The 18,557-nt window shown below is 35.3% G+C and overlaps 1 protein-coding gene across 1 annotated transcript in view; it reads right to left on the bottom strand.

Moving 5' to 3' along the window:
- Positions 1-18,557, bottom strand: part of Mgtor (nuclear basket protein megator) — a 362,060-nt gene that overhangs the window by 273,514 nt on the left and 69,989 nt on the right. Inside the window, exon 6 of the mRNA XM_083118344.1 lies at positions 4,014-4,238. Coding sequence (XP_082974470.1) covers positions 4,014-4,238 — 225 coding nt within the window. The remainder of the gene's footprint in view (positions 1-4,013; positions 4,239-18,557) is intronic.

The following is an 18,557-nucleotide window of genomic DNA, read 5'->3' as shown; positions in this document are numbered from 1 at the left end:
GAAAATGGCCTTGGGACTCAAAAGGTTATGGAGGGGTCCTTCAACAGTTCTTGCAGAATTTCTATATTTCTTCTTTGTCGAGATAATTTACAACAGATACAAATTTTTCAAAGTTCTGGGTATAATATACAGCTGCATCCAATTAAGTGCCCCATCGCATAACTACCGGGTGTAGGGGTAAGGGGAACCTCAGGACATTTTTGTTTAAAAATGTCTATTCTTCTAGGCGACTTGATAAAAACTTTCTTCCCATTTGTAATCAGTTTATTGACATTTGGGATAAAGAGCTCTTTATTTTTTCACATATTCTATGCAACACATGAGCCACACATGTAACGTGCACCATTTTGGAGTAGCTAACAGCAAGGCCTACTGCAGCTACTTTCATGTAAGTTGCAGCATCTGTCACGAGGAGAAGAACATTGTCAAATTTTATTCCTTCCGGCCATAATAACTGCATTGCTTCGTTAAAAAGCCTTGCTATCAGCTAGCCCCAGCTAGCTCTCTACACACTAGCAAATAATTTTTCGTTTAGACAGTTTCGTCATTATTTAGCACTCCCACAATCACATTTCCCACTTTTCTACCGGTGGAGTCTGTAGTTTCGTCATTACGTACCCAAATATTTTGATGCGCACATTGTGAGTGAATATGTTGTAAGGTTTGCTCGTAACACCTGTGCAGATATGTTTCTCGCAACGTTCATTCGTCAGGCAGTTCGAAGTTCGTATATTTCGCGAGAAAGTTTCGTAAATCAGGGTTCTTTAATTTGAACAGACACAAAAGCGGACACAAAAGCTCTGCAGAAGTCCATTGAAAAATTGGACAATTTTGACGGTTCTTCAGAAGTAGATGGAGTTTGTTGCCCGATAAGTGCCTGTCTGCTGCTTAAACATGAAGAAGCAACAACATGCTTGTTGCTATCTAAATGCTGCCTAATTAGCGAACGTTGGTCAGCTCAGATAGATTTAGCACATGGTTGGCAAAATAATATTTTCCCCCAATAGGATCATAGGCAAGGCACCAGATGTCTGCCAGCGAGCGTGCTCAAAGACAAAACAAACCTAGCACTCTCGATATGAAAGGAGTGGGGCGAATAAACATTTTTCCTTGGAGGATTTCGAGGTAGCTGAAGTCATTAAAATGAAAATTCGCAAAATATATATTTACATACGGAAAACTGGAAAATATGTGTTTTTATGTCAAATAAAATTTGCTGTGTTGACATATAAGGCTATGATCAGAATTTTGGCAAAAACGAGGGTCTCTATCTTATCGCAGAAAAAAACATTTATTTACCTAAAGTTCCGTTCCCTACTAATTACATTTCACAAAGATGGAACTCTTCCTTGATATGAATAAATTGAAAGAGACTGTAAAGAATTATTATAGGATAAATTTTTGAGGCGAAGATTGGAAGGCTGGTAGAGAACAAGTTTGCCAACTCACAAAAATGCATATTTCTCACTTTGTGGTTATTAAATTGAAGCCACTCTTCACTCACAGTATTAACACTCAAGAAAATTACCATTTTGAAATTAAAAACCAAATTGGATCAAGTGTCACACCAAGCATGCTGATGATCATCAACCATATTGTGCAACAGCTACATTTTGTTATTTTCCCTCCTACCGTTTTGTGGGCTGCCCGTGTTCTGCTCTCTTGCCTCTTTCGTAATCCATTCAGCCACATTCTGATGAATTCCTCTTTCCAAAAACCAATGTATCATTGTATATCCGAAGTTTATCCGTTATTTCATCGAACAATAGTGTTTTACAAGTTAATGTAAGACAGCACAAATAGGTACCAATGCGATGTAACTTTTCAATAAAATTCTACAAAACTTGAAAGACATTCTGTAATTTGAAAGATGAAATAAATCCCACGAGCTAATTGATATTTAACCAGTTCCCTGTTGTTTGGCAAAATATATAATCAAACTTTAATGCTGTTCGCCAATTTCAACTTGATAGCTATAAAAAAACAGCTCTCAGTCATCTAGGTCACAAATTATTAAGAAGTGTCAAGTCAAAATGGAAAATATGACCTCTCGCTAGAGACAATAACATTATTTTAAAATATAACAATATAATATGCAGCCAAGTTTGTCCAGAAATACAAAGTGATAATTAACGTATGGATCAGTTCGATACGTGGACATCCAATTTTAGAATGAATATTAGAATATTAGATGCTGCTAGGATGAATACAAAAATCAGACCAATCCTAAAGTTATTTCAAGTACGAAGCAAATATCCACACATGAGAGATCTTTACTACTGCATCCTCCCTCCATGCACCAAATTTCATGAATGCTTCATACAGGATGCAAACATGTTCTTTGGACTACAGGGTGGCCCAAAAGCTCAACACTATAGGTTGGATCACAATATTTGTTCAACGTGTTGGCCACCATTGTCAAAACACAATTTTAGGCAGTCACTCATCCCTTGCATGATGTGGGGGTCACCAAGTACTGCACAGCACACAGAAGCAATTCCCCCACACAGATGCTGTTTGTCCCTGATTATCACACACAACACCTTTGTTTTTAGGTAGCCCACACTGCAAAATGCATTTGTTCAACGTGTTGGCCACCATTGTCAAAACACAATTTTAGGCAGTCACTCATCCCTCGCATGATGTGGGGGTCACCAAGTACTGCGCAGCACACAGAAGCAATTCCCCCACACAGATGCTGTTTGTCCCTGATTAACACACACAACACCTTTGCTTTTAGGTAGCCCACACTCCAAAATGCATTGGAATCAAATCTGGGGATCGGGGAGCTCATTCCAAGGATTCGCTATGTCCAATTCATTGACAGAGGTTCTCATGCAGCCACTGACATACCTGTGTCCCACAAAGGGGCAGTGCCCCGTCTTGCAAGAAATACTGTGGATGTCACCCAATTAAGTCCAAGTCGGGAAGTAAGGAGTCTCCCAACATATCCAGGTATTTTTTGCTGGTGAGTCTCTCTTCTAAAAAGTAGGAGCCCACGATGCGGTCTTTAAACAGACCACACCATGATGGGATCGGCACCTTGTTGCTTGTTGTCAGTGATACCATGCTACTGGTCACACCAGTAGTGTACATTCTACCAGTTTACCTCACCCTTCAGATGAAAATAACCTCATTAGAGAACATGACCTTGCACATTTCAAGTCGATGGTCAGCATCATCTGTCATATGGTGCCGTAATTGTAACGTATAAGTGTGCTTTTTCAAGATGGGTTGATTTCTTTGGGCTCGAATACACCTTCTCCAGAAATAGCTTCCTCCACCAACGCTGATGTACTTTGTCATCTTGCTCCAGGCATATCCACCACATTACCTGTGGTTTTGAATTTCTGCAGCAAACCTGCCAACAGTGGTGTATGCTACTGGCTCTCGATTCGGTTGCCATCGATTGATGTCCACTGTGACGTCCATGTGAGAGTAGCCTTCATCAGAGTGACTTCTACCTGCTTTTCAGTAATCAACATGGTTCACTTGCAAGAAGAAATCACAAACATTTCACAATTATCATCACATGCCTAGGTGCAGGACTTCTGGGCCACCATGTAGAACAATTTCTGTGGTACAATCATTGACACTCTTAAGACTGTGAAATTCAAAACATAAAATTCATAAATTAAATATAATAATTAGACTAGCTTTATACACACACACACACACACGCACATATGTATGTACATACACATGTTTATGCGCACGCATGCACGACCATATCCTGGAAATGCAAGCTTGAAAAAGTTTTAGGGAACCACGAAAAACATCACTGCAAGAATAAAAACCACTTTAATAGTTTCATTTACCGTATTATTTTGCACTACCCAACAATGTTTATGTGAACCTTTAAGAACATTAACCTCAACAGTTGAGGTTATAATTTCATTGTTTCAAAAACAGACCAAATTTTTCCTTACATGTGTGAAATTAATACTTTAACTGAAATAATGTAAAATTGCAGAACTTTGAGAAGTAAGAAAAATATTTTTTCAAAAAATTACCTCTTTTGGTACTTTCCAAAAGTTTGTTGGCATATTCCAACTCTTCCTTTAAATGGGCAATAGATGTTGCCTTTTCTTCCATCGCCTTCTCATGATTCATTTCGGACTCCCTTAAATTTGACTCCAATTTACTGCAATTTTCAGCGGTATTGCGGTAGGCACGTCTCAGCTCTTCAACAGCATTTGTCAGTTCTTTTGCCTTTTCACTGGAATCATCACTTGCAGCTACAGAAAAAAATATTCTTGGTAAGAAACACAAAACACAAATACGGGATGGGTGTGTTAGTGTTACACTTTACTTCACAGTGGAATTACAGTGAAACCCCAATATTATGTTCCGCGGTTTTACATTTTCCCTTATAAACTAGTTCATATTAAAAATAATCTTTATTTCAATTTATCCATACTGAAATACATTTAAAAATCTATCTTATCAGCTGGGGAATGGAAAGAACTTTGGATTAAAGAGTACTTCATATTAATCAATATCGTATTAACCATTCACTGGTAAATGTGTGAGCTCACCCTAGGATAAAATTGTACTCTTCCAGGCCCAGATAATGATACCACTTTTTGGTCTTGTGTAGCTGTAGTTTGTAATGTCTATGGTCAGATGATACCAGCCATAGGAGCAGATTTCTTCAGATATTTGGGGGGAGGGGGGGCGAAGCTAAGAAAAGCATAAAGACCAATTTCTATCCATTTGCAGGGGAAAGGGAGTGCTGCCACATTTTTCTTGACAGAAATTTCCTCACTTGCAATGAGGAGCGTGATGGCACTTTATCATGAAACCAGGTGTCTGCGATCTCAAATGCAAACATATCATTTCGGAAGATTTTGACACACAATCGAATTCGGCAGTTCCACTTTATCTACGATTAACCTTACACTCAAATGTTGGTCAGAGTCCAAAACAGACTCTACTTGAGTCACATTGTCATCAGTTCTGGGCACCCTGAATGTTCTTTGTCCTCCGCATCTTCTCTTCCTTCTTTGAACACCTTGTGCCAACTGCACACATGTGCTTTCGGCCAAGTCGGGTCTCAGTAGGCTTGTCTTAATATTTCAAGCGTGTCAGTAGCGGATTTACAGACTTTGACAAATTTTTATCGTGCTGTATTTTAGACTGTGATGCGACACTGAAACAGCTTCTCACTTTGATGGTGATCCGAATGCTGGGTGGGCTTGCAGACAACCGAGTTGGTTCAGACTGCATACCTGACATCCCCCACTAAACCCCCTTGGACCTTCTGACTGGCCCTAAAAAAATTGTCTTATTACTCCTTGGGGCAGACTTGTATTTCCCTTTTTAGATAAGGTTTAGCATAGTCTGGGGGTAAAAGTGGCAAAAAGTGCCCACCCTCTAATTGGTGCCGCTGGCGAGCTGTGTTTTACATGTGATAATAATAAAGTTTATAATTAATACTTTGATGAGATCTGATAAGCCAATTAAGTTTTACGTAAGGTTTTGTAAACCTAGTTACCACTTATATTTTTGGATTTCTTCCTTCTTGATAGTCAACGTTCCACCTCCACCCTCCTTTCTCAAGCCTGAGCCCAACAACATCGACCCCACCCCCTCCACCACCACAATTCACTCCTATATACTGAACAAAGAAGATCAATTCATTTTTTCATTCCTTTCTTTTGTCTCTTTGAAATGCAAGTGATAGCCGAAACAATCCGCATATAAAGTTCCTTGACCTTGGTCCCCTGAAAAACATAAAATAGAGGTTTCACTGTACTTGAATTGACTGATAACAAAGATTTCTTTTTACAATCTTAAATTATTGCATAAAAATGTAGAATTACAGTAAAATTTAGTAACATATGTATTAATCCTAATAACTATCCATCAAACACCCACCAAAAATTGCAACAAGAAAGTGGTAATTTCTACAATATTTATTGTAACTACTGTACAGTATATCAAACTGAAGCATAGTTTGTCAACAACAAATTTTAAATTGCTTGCTGGTCCTTTTCTCTTTGTCCGAAAACCTACTTTTAGTGCACAATTTTAAAAAAAATATTGACTCTTTCCAGACACAGTAAATTTCCCTGTCATTTCCATGACCTTTCCAAAAAAAGACAATTCCCTGGCTTTCCAGACTGGTAGATAAATGCAGACACATAGTGAAAAGCACATGTGTTTTCATGTTAGCTGTTGGAATTAATGTGTGTGCAACATGCACCATACATATTTCTTATGTTTTATCAAAAATTTTGGGAAAATACAGAATGCATTGCATTATGTATTGCTCTCATTCTAAACCATAAGTGTAAATGCACTGCAAGCAAGGATATCTCTTAATACATTCAATAATTCAGGTTCTCAAGAAAGATCATGTCAAAATTAAGTTTAACTGGATCTTATATTTGCCATAATTTTAGTTTCCCACTTTATACATTTTCCAAACCATGCCATGTCATAAAATTTGCCCCCCTTTTCCTCTTCCTTGCTTTGCATCAGTCTTGCATTGAAGGGAGAGGGCCACAATTTCCCTTCATCACACCTCTTTGATGGACAGGAAAGAAAAAAGGCACTTCTTTAATATCCCACCAGTTAGTAGTCTGTGGAAACTTCTGCTTTGTATTGTCTGGGAGATGTGGCACCAGACGAAACAGAATTCTAAGTTGAGAGTTTAGTCACCTGGTTACAGCTGACGTGAAAACTTGCATGGTAGCACATGTTATCTTCATGGAAATCTTGAACTCTGAGAGCAGTATTCTTTTGAATAAGCAGTTGTTAAAAACGTGTAACTGAAGTATTTTTCTTGTTGGGACTGAACTTATTAAATATATAACTGAAATATAATAGTATACAACCTTCGAGGAAATGGCAGGGACTGCCAGAAAAAAATTTACTAACTAGAAAAATGTACTATTGTGAAATGCATAATTGTGATTTCACTGCATTGTATTTTTGTTTGTTTGATGGTACAAATTTTGTGGGTTAAATGGAAGAGCAGCAACAAGCTGAATGAACTTCAGCATTAAAAAAGGACTTTAATTCTAATAAATAATTTCATGTTATCCATATTAGTATTGAGCTTATATCTCTGAATATTCAAAATACCTAGGTTCAGTAGAACCTCGATTTTACAATTTCCAGAGGATCAAACTGAAAAAACTCAAAATGTGGGAAAATGTAAAATCAAGGCAAATTTTATGACATCTTGCTATGTTGGAACGATCAAGATTGAACGTATAATGCAGGAAAATGTAAAATCAGGAACGTAAAATTGGAGTTTCATTGTAGTCTGTGCCTAAACACCACCTCTGTACGGAGAAAGTCTGGGCTTCACTATGTCTTTGTTTACCACATAGCATTCTATTACACTAGGGAAGAAACTTTTTGTTGCATTGCTACCAGCACTTGTTCTAAGCTAGTTTGGGTAAGCTCTAGTTCTTTTGCAATTCAACATTTTAATTTTGAATCTTCATATTAAACATTCAAAATGAAAATCAACATTTTAAAGTTGGATGCCATCTTGGATACCTTCAAATTTTGCATTGTGCAAATTACTCACTTTTAGCAAATGTTAAAATATTTTTATATTAATAAAAATATAAAAAATATATAAAAACCTAAATTACTTACGACCAGTGAGTATCATCCGTCGAAAAATGCGTCGTTTCGGGAGTTTTACCACCCCCTTCTTCAGGCTTTCCTTAGGCACGAATCACCACCATGCCGTGTCAAGTTGTATCAAACAAGGAAAAGGGTGCAGGTTCAAGTGGTAAAGCAACTTTTGATAAAACTGTATTCGCCCAAATATATTGACCTTATCCCTTACAATCTTACTTTTAAAAAAACCCTAAAACATATAAAAGCAGTTAAAACTATAAAATTCCAGTCCCCCACAGCCAACAGCTGTTTCTTCCTTATAGAATGCAGGAACCTGCCACAGATTATTTTCCTCCCAGGTAGGTCACCTCCCTCTCAGTTATGTCATTTCCGGGTCAAAATCTCCTATTTCCTGGGCTGCGTGGACGACCTCTGGTGTGACTTGAAAACCTATTTTCTTTTTCTTTTTACCTCTTTCCAATCTCTTAAACATACTAATCCAAATGCCATCTAAATTCCCATCTTCCCTATTAAGTTTCTTATTCCTTTCCTTGACAGCCTCATATACGTTTCTATTAATGGTTTTATTTTCCCTTCTAATAACCTCTCTTTTCTTAATTTCGTGTTAATTTTCTATGATATGCTCAGATAATCCAGTTCTAGGTACTGCTTCACTAATGTCTTTATCATGTTCCTTCCACCTCACCTTCATACTTCTTCCCATTTGCCCAAAGTATTCCTTATCACAGACAGACACACCTAATCCTGTATACTTCCTTCTCTTCTTCATCCTTAACTCTTTCCATTCCTGCCCTTTTGTATTCCGTGAAATGTTTTTCGATGTTATGTGGGGCCCTCATTCCACTTTTAATATGATATTCTTTTGCTACTTTTCGATTTTTTCTGAAACACCTTTAAAATATGGGATGCCCCTGTATTTATATATCCTTTGGTCTTCATCTTCTCCACCTTCCCTTTCAAATCTTCCTCCCTTCTTGAAAATCCCCCTTTTTCACTTTTACAAATTTTATAAGCTCTCCTTCGTATCCTTCATTTCATTTTCTCTATATCCATTCTTCTTACCTATCCTCATAATCCATTCTTCTTCTTTTTTCAGTTCCTCCTTCCAACTGCATAGTCTACTCACCTTAATGTAGAAATTCAAAAATACATTATTATTTTTTTCCGTGTGTTCGGAATCTTTCCTGATATAGAGCCAACACAGATATTTCTGCCGTGCGATGCGCGACACAACTCAAGAAGCAGTGTTCCAAATGGAGCAGATAGAAAAACCACTTGAGTGCACCGATGCACGGCTGTTACGTACAACAAATAAATTAGAGAATTTAGGTCTATCTAACGTTGAGTTTTAAACGTCATGCATTATACCAGGACTAGGATTATTAATATGTACTAACAAGTGGCATTGTATGTAGCTACATACATATGAAATAAAAATTTGCAAAATATGAACTAACACATACGTAAAATTACCAAAAATGCTGCAAAGAAGACTTATTCATAGTGATTCCTTATTTGAGTGATTTCAAACAAAATAAACACTTTATTATTTTCCATTGCATTAATCCACTGGTGGCGTTCGAACTGTTCACTCCCAAAACCAGTCTACACTGGTATGGAACTGCAAGGACAGATAATACACAACCAACACTACCACTGCTTTGAGAACTAATTATAGGCGCCGACTCCATGGGGCTTGGGGGGCTCGAGCCCCCCAATGTTAATGGTGTGGGGGCAGAGCCCCTCAAATAATTTTGCTTAAGAGAGGATCTAATGTATTATTTTGCTTCTTTTGTAAAGTTTACTCTGAATTGTGCAACATGAACTTAACTTTAAATACACATTTGAAATGTTCTAGACCATCAAATTTGGGGGGCTGAGACTGCTAAACCATCAACTTGGGGGGGGGGGCTATGAACGGAGACAGCAAAACACATGACTTATTACTATATACTAAGTATATAATTATGAGTATTGTTAACATTTTTACTAAAAAGAGTTTCAAAATAGCGAGGTGATATGACAATTATACCAGTATGTTGTTTAGTGAATTCTGAACAATTTGAGGTCGTAAACACAACTTTCAGGCAATATTGATATGTACGATATTTAGTTATCCTCGAAATCTCTTCCTCTAGTCCAAAGAATAGGGAGAAAATAATTCTAAAGTCTTCGAGTTTATTAAACACTGGCTTGCAGTAAAGTACGCAAGGAAAGCTTATGAAAAGTCTGTATTGCGAAAGCGGGAACGGCTATGATCAAAGGCATTATTGCTAAAGCACGGCGTGCTGTGTGTTTATTTATTATTGCAAAATTAAATTTAAAATGTAAAATATTGTAGCAAGAACAAAAAAGTAAAACTATTTGCCTGCGATTTGTGTTAGCATTTATGTAAATAATTAAATAAAACTGTTAAATATTGTAAATATTTGCTATTTTTACGGGTACGTCAACACTAAGGTTCTTTGCACCCGTCACATGTCCTTTCTTTAAAATTAAAAGTCTGTTGCGGACATTAAAACACACCCACGCCCTCGCCGGGACTCGAACCAGAGACCTCCAGATCAAAGCGAGTTGAGTCGACCACCCAACACACTCGGCTACCGAGGCCGGCATAAAACTGTTATGTTGGCCTCTTAATGTAAATACATAGCCTACTTTTAAATAAAAATGTTAATTGTTATCTAAAAAACAAATGAGCAGACACGTTTTTCATGTTACATTTAATTTGCATTAGGAATATAATAGCTGCGTATAAACTGCTATACGAAGACGTAATTTTTATTTTAAAAAAAGGGAGGGAGCGAGTCATTCATTCATTTATTACAGTGATCAGAGCTCTCCCAATAATTTTGACAATTTTCGAATCCAACAAAACTCACAGTTACTTTAACTGCTTCAGTGACAGAAATAGTGCTTCATTTTTAGTTGGCAACACTAGTTACTAGCTAGCCAATGAACATGCACTGCATAAACGAAGCAACCACTTCGTCATGCTATATTGCCACATTACCGTCCCTGCCGAACGGTGTGAACCGCGAGCTGGAGAGCTATTCAATTGTTTTCAATGTTGTTTGTGCGAGTGTGTCCAGGAATGGAATGACAATATGGCAACAATGGCGAAGGTTGGCGAGCAGCCTAGAACACGTAATGTTAAGAGAGAGGGAGACAAAACGAAAATTGGTATGTGCGCAACGGCAAAGATGTGTGTGATGCACTCTACATATACCCAGCTGGTGCTTTATGGAGAAAAAAACCTCCTAACTCCCTCTTCAGTTTTAACAATCTTGAGGTCCAAAAAGTTAATTTCACCATTTTTCATTGCCTTCTTAGTGAACTTAATACGTTCTTCCTGTTCCCCCAGAATTTCAAACATCCTATCTAAACTTTTTCCCTCCCCAATTATCAATGTCATCGACATATCTCCTGAAGTATTTAACTTCACGTTTCACTTGTCCTAAAGCTACTCTTCAACAATGAAATGAGAAGGATACGAAGAAGAGCTTATACAATTTGAATTTACCTTTGTATTACCAAAGGAAATATAAATACAGGGGCATCCCATATTTTAAAGGTGTTTCAGAAAAACCTAAAGTAGTAAAAGAATATAATACTAAGTGTGGAATGAGGGCCCCATGTAACATCAAAAAAAACTTCACTGAATACAAAACGGCAGGAATGGAAAGAGTTAAGGATGAAGAAGAGAATGGAGTATATAGGATTAGGTGTGTCTGTGATAAGGAATATGTTGGGCAAATGGGAAGAAGTATGAAGGTGAGGTGGAAAGAACATGATAAAGACATTAGTGAAGCACTACCTACAAATGGATTATCCAAGATTATCATAGAAAATCAACACAAAATTAAGAAGAGAGGTTATTAGAAGGGAAAATAAAACCATTAATAGAAATGTACATGAGGCCGCCAATATTTGCAAGGAAAGAAGTAAGATTTGCAAGGAAAGAAATGAGAAACTTAATAGGGAATCAGTATTGAAAAATATTCAGAAACAGTTGAAAAATCTTATACAAAAGAAAACGAGAAAAATATTGTTTCCCAATGTTATTATTATTAATTTTAAACATGACTAATTCCTTCATTCATGTAAAGTTCAAAATGGTTTCAGCCAGAGCTTAACTATGTGGCTGAACGTTACAAGCATATCAAAGGCAGGGATTTACCTCACATTTCTTACTGAATTCATAGAAAATTTCATTGGGTCATAACCAGAAGAGCGTAACTCCAAAAATGCAGTTTTACTTTTGTTTAACTAATCTCCTCGGAAGAGCTCTATCTGGAGTCAGATCAACATACAGCTCCATTTTTTTCCTTAGCAGTAAAGTGGTGTCACAAATCTCCAATTTATTGATTTTTTTAAGTGTCAGCAATTTCCTAAGACTACTAAGGGGGGTACTTGTGGACATTTTTCAAAATATGTTTTATATATTTAAAAAATCACCAAAAACATAAAGAGAAATATTCAAAATCAAGGTAAAAAGTATTAAAAAATAAAATAAAAATTTTGTTATATTTTGTCACTTTCTAGAGCAGTACAAAAAATAACCAAAAACATAAAGAGAAATATCCAAAATCAGGACAAAAATTAAAAAAAAAACAAGCTAAAAATTCTGGCTGAAGAGGATATTTTTCAAAATATGCTTTATATAAGATAAAATTCACCAAAAATATAAAGAGAAATATGCAAAATAAAAATAAAAATATTAAAAAAATAAAATAAAAATTCTGCTACATTTTTGTCATTTTCTAGAGCAGGCGCCAATAAACGTAAAGTAAAAACCCAAAATCAGGGCAAAAAGTATTAAAAAAAACAAGGTAAAAATTCTGCTATATTTTTGTCATTTTCTAGAGAATTATTATTTTTGGAGGAAACCGATGGCGTTGTTTATTATTCTATATTATCTGATTCCGCTTTGATACAATAATCATCATGGTTTAACAAATTCAATGTCATGCTTTGTTTGCTTATCAAAGAGTTCTTTTTTACCTTTATATATAATTTTAAATTTATCGTCAACAAGTTCTTGCATCAATTTATTTTAAGACCACTAAAAAACCTCTTATGAGGAAACCTCACCAGAGACTAACTCCCTTAGTTAGGTTTTTTGAAAGCTGATTAACTTACGAGACTTTACGCCCACGCCAGAGGTTTCAGCTGTGCGCACACAGGTTTAGGGAGAACTTAATCTCTCGCCAGTGACCTTCATTTACTCATTACTTGATTAACTTACGGGACTTTACGTCCATGCCAGAGGTTCAATTTCTCTATGGTATGATTATGTGGTGAACTTTAGTTGAGATATGGAGTTATGCAATGATTTTTATCTATGATTATGTGGTGAATTTTAGTTGAGATATGGAGTTATGCAATGAATTTTTACCAGGGCTGTTATTTACGGAAGCAAAACTCCGTGTTTGGAGAAACCTGGATGTCCATCTGAGAGGACCAGCGCTGGTTTTTATTATTTTCCCCCCAGATGGACACCCAGGTTTTTTCTTATTATTTTTTTCCAATTTTCTACATCCTGTTAGGGGCCCCTAATTTATTGCGTCAACTCTAAGTGTAGACTAGCTAACTTGAGAGAGCATACATATACCCCACATCTCCCACTCCCCACCAATACTCAGTTGCATTAACAGTCACGTGGAAGTACATTTATACCCGGCCGGGTGTATAAATTTGTTCTTCCTCAGCCGGGTTCGAACCTACGTTATCGGTTGAACCAAGCTAACTAGACTGTTGCCTTAACTCCCTGAGCCACAGAGTCAGGCAAGAATATTATGTTATAAATTGGTCTCTTATAGTTCCACGTGTGTATGTACATCTAACAAGTTCCACAATTCTCTACTAGATGTCACTATAAGGTAAAATATTGCCGTCAAGGCGACGAAGATTTGCTACGATACATATATTGCATAATATGTCGAGCAGGCGGTCTAATTCTAAGGGGTACGGCGCCAAATTCAAAAAATGTTGTGTATATATAATGCACAGCGGCCAGAAATAAGAAATGCATTATCTTGGTTCCTATTAGATATTTCGGCAATCTGACTTCAGATTTGGGTAGCCCACCCATGTATTGCGGGTTGCATAACTTACAGGGGCAATACGGGTTGCATAACTTCCAGGGGCAAAAACCAATTTTTGTTATTTTCTCGCTTACCAATTAAGATATTTGAAAAATTCAAAATGCTATTTTTAATAAAATTTTCCGTAGAATTTAATGGGAGTATCAGTTTTTAAAAATCTCAAATGTGTGATCCGATTTTAAACAATTTATCTTTAATTTTCTCAACAAGATTTTTAATATATTCATCATTCATATCCCCATTAAGAGTTAATAGGATTTCTAACTCATTTTTAACATTCTTGATCAGCTGAATTATATTCTGATAATCTGTTTTTTTTTATTCAAATTAAATTTAGTGCTTAATCCAGTGATAACGGCTGGGACAGCCATGCCAGAAGCAACTGCTGAAATGGTTGTAAAACTAGTACTAATAATTGTATATGTGGTTAGTGGTATTAAAACATTTACAAATCCTGTTGCAGGTGATAAAATCATCTTTGATTTTTCTACATTCTGATAAAGCTATCGATAGAGTGATTAAACAATAATAGAAATATTTTAGAGCTTTATACCTCTTCTTTTTCTTCTTTAACATCATCTCATATTGGTTTATAGCTTATCGCTTTGATCTTTGATCTTATTAATGATTCTAATAATTGAATCAATTTTTCTCTTGGGATATTATCTGGTATTTCCATTTATCTATTTAATATTCCTCCACCCATCTAAATTTTTTCAGTGATCCGTTGATTTTTGATGTCATACGATAAAACGTTGTAGCTCAACATTATGATATAGCACAGAGTTTTATCAGCCACATCCTCTTCGAAATCAAGAACGAGATGTAAACTAGTCTTTTGTTTATCTACAACTTTCATTCGTTTAGTTGAGTCTATAACATACATGGGTCTTTTTTCGATGAATTCTTCAAATGTGTAATATGAGTCATCATTTACACCATCAAGTCTTCTAATCTCTGTGTACGCATGATACATTTTTAAAAATTTTCCTTTTGAAATGTCTAAATTCTTTAGAGATGAAGAAAATATTTCGTCTCTTCCGTTTTCTAGGTAAGCAGATTTTAATTTACAGTGGTCAAAATATGCCGAATAATTTTTCTGGTTAGTATTATTTCTATCTGTTTGAAATACGATTATAACCCACTCTGGCGTGTCAGATATACCAGCTGTAAAAGAATTTGTTAAATCTATATCTGAATACTTTCCATTTATAGACTTTCTAACCGTTTTACTTTTCATAAAGCTGATAGGAAAATCTTGCTTGATTAGATCATTTTTTAACTTTATATCAACTAATGGGTCATATTTTACTACAGGCATTCTGATAACCATACTTTGAATCACTATTTTTCCAGGTTTTCCATCTTCCCACACATGGACAGCCATATCATCATTGTTATTTCTTTTAAACGTAATTTTCAACCCTCCTTTATATAATACATCCTGAAATCCACTAAAGAACCCACCAAGAAGCCTTAGTTTGAATAATACCTCTTTTGTTCTGTTTGCATTTTTAAGTTGCCCATCTGTTTCAAATCCAGACATTTTATATGTTCTTGCTTCTGCTTGAGAAAGAAAGCATGTTCCTAAAGCTGTAGAAGTAATACCTGGATAATCAATTCTGTCAACAAGATACTCACATTTTTCAATTAATATTTGAGACCAAAGATGACAGAAGAAATTGTCAACTATCCTAACTTTATCGTTATCGCTGTATTGTGTGTCATCCTCTCTAACAAGTGATTTGTATTCCATGTATACGTCAGCATTCCAAGGATGTATAAACCCATCACCTGAGTCTATTTCATAAATAACATCTTTATTCGGTGAATTTAAGTCACCTTTAGTCTCTTGTGTTGGCGGATATTCTTGAAAACAATACTTGATGATATTATTTTCCATTTATAATAAATAAAATTTATAATTTTTCTAAAAATCTAATGCTATTCGCAAACTTTTAAAATTACAGTGACGAGACTATCTCCAAAATTAATTGCTTCATCATTTTCATCTAAAACTGACACTTCTATATAATCAAATTCCATATGTTGAAGTGGAAAAAATAGTGGATATGTTGGTTCGTAAATAATAGATTCTTTAAACTCTGCGTTAGTTTTAAATGATGCAATGATATCTGTATTTTTATGTCTGTAAGCTCGCTTCTGCAAGTAATCATCATGTTTTAACATCATTCCCTTTGCTAAATTACAATGAATATTGATTGTATCGAATGGATGAAATTTTGGAATCTTACTTCCAATATAATCTTTATTAGGCTCCAGTTCTATATCGAATCCAAGTACTTCACCGCCAGCATTGTTAAGATTCAATTTGAATGGTGATTTTATCTCAACTCGGTTAGTAACATCATTGCCTTTTATTGATATATTTTTTGAACTGAATGGCGGTTGTGAGTTTATGTATTCTTCAAGTGCGGTTATACTATATTGACCAGGTGGAATAACCAATTCGTTTGTAACATTATTTTCTTCATAGAATAATGTATTATTGTGTTTTGTTATATTAGGAGTGAGATATGTAGTATAAAAAACAATCAGTGCTACTTTTAAATTGTCATTAGTGATAGAATGACTCAAGGTTTTTTGTAAGATGGAGTTTCGTTCAGACAATTTGAATACATAGGCCATTTAGTAAGATTATTTTTTTCTTAAATTTAAGGTTTGTAATAGTTTTTCCAAATATGTCTATTGGCATTTAATAATGATAAAATATTTTTAATCTTGTAACCTCCATCATACATTTTTAAAAATGTAACACACAAATGACCACACGTAACTTCATCAAAACCTTGTACTCTATCGTTATTATATTTCATATTGTTATTGTTGTTGTTGTTGTTGTTATTAAGATAGATTACTAATTTTTTAGGAGGAACGCCCCCAAATGAATCAAATACAAAACTTTCATCACGAACTTTAATATAACATATCCAGTGAGTACCTATATTTTTAGACACATCAAGATTAACACCACCACATTCATAATTGTTAGGTTTACTCGGTAATTCATCTATCATGTAAACGCCTCTGAAGCCTTTAATACCACTACACAATTTTATGATATCATAGTTACTTAGAGGCGTAATCCTATCAAGTTTTTTGTTATAGTTGTTTTACGTTTATATTTGCGCTTTATTTTTGTTTCCATTGCTAAATTATGTTTTTTTGTTTCCTCTAACTCTGCATCATTTTTCTGTTTATTATGAACAGCACTTGTAATAGCAGCAGCTCCTCCTGCCAATGACCCAGCAGCAGCAAGTGCAGCAAACAATGTGGCAAGAGTAAATATGAAGCCGCCTTTGTGAATTTTTATTCTGCTACCAACTTTTAGTTTTTTAAGGTTATTAACTGCTTTCATGTATGATGATAATGTAATACCACCACTCCCTATTTTGGTTGGACCTAAAAGTTTTCGTAATTCTGAAACACTATATAGTAGTAGAGGCAATGTGAAAATAGTACCACCTTTTTGTATTTTAATACCACTACCATTTTTTATATTTTTAAGAAATTTTTCTGTGATCAGCAAATCTGTCATCATTTATATTATGCAAAAAATTGCGTATTGAAATTATTCAATAATAATAAAAATTACTATCAGAATGTAGAAAAATCAAAAATGATTTTATTATATTACATTGGCATTCCCCACCCCCAAGCAACTTTTCTGTTCATTACAACAGCGGTTCCTAAAGAGGTCAATTTTTCACCAATTGAGGCATCTTTGCTAAACAATCTACCTAATGCTTTATGTTCCAATTCTTTGTCAGCCTTATGTCGACTTTCTAAATCTTGGTTATCTCTATAAGCAATATCGTGTTCTTTAGCTGCTTCGTCTAATGGATTTATTCCTTTGTCACCCCGAGCCAATCTTTCATCCAGCTTCGTATACGGCCCCAAAAAATTGTATCCGGGTAAATGTAGCTCAGGCATTCCTTTCATACTAAGTAGATTGTTAACGAACCCTGCTCCTTGTTTATCCCAAAATCGAGGAGGTAGTATGCTGATTATTTTTATTAAGTGGCCTATATTTTTAGGATTCTGTAAAATGAAATTAGTTAGCGTATCGCAAAACATTTTCATAATGCTGGCTTTCTCGTTATAAAAGTTATCGTTACCTGCCTCTTCTTCTCCCATTATAACAAGCAGTCTGTCTACTAGTTTTCTAACATCATTCATCCAAACATATTCTTTAGGCAAGCCTGTGTATTTGCGCAATCCACTTCCGCTACTGGATTTTTTCATTCTCATATCCCATATGGGTTTAATAAATGTAATATATTTCTTTGTCTACTTGATTTACTATGTTTAGTATTAGGATCGTTATTCTGATAAATTACATCTGATTCAAATAATATGTTTTCGTAATTTTTGGCGTCTTCTTGTGTTACAAGATCATTTGGAATGTCATTTATTGTTAACAAAGCCATTAGTCCTTCACTTGCTTTATATTTTGTACCTTTAATAATAAGATTATCGTTGTCAAAAGTGACTTCAGCATTACCAATGTAATTCTTACCATCATTACCACCAACTATCCCAAATGACTTATCGTTTCTAGTGTTTAGATATTTGGAAACAATCGGGCCTAATGACATTGTAGTATAATTAGTTAACGCCTTAATGCGTGTTTTTGTTGGTGTTTGTGTAAGCTTGGATTCTGCAAACTTCGCTTCTGCAAACTTCGATTCTGCATGCTTCGCATCTGCATGCTTCGCATCTGTTACTGGAACAAGTGATGTGTTGTCAACAACTTTTTCAATTTTATCTCCAAGGTGATTAATAGCATCAATAATGGGTTGATCTTGTTTTTTGTATTTGTTA

Source organism: Lepisma saccharinum, chromosome 3 (genome assembly GCF_977018435.1).
Source record: "Lepisma saccharinum chromosome 3, izLepSacc3.1, whole genome shotgun sequence".
NCBI lineage: Eukaryota > Metazoa > Arthropoda > Insecta > Zygentoma > Lepismatidae > Lepisma > Lepisma saccharinum.
Note: the sequence above shows the minus strand (reverse complement) of the source record. Positions and strands in the feature narration are given on the sequence as shown.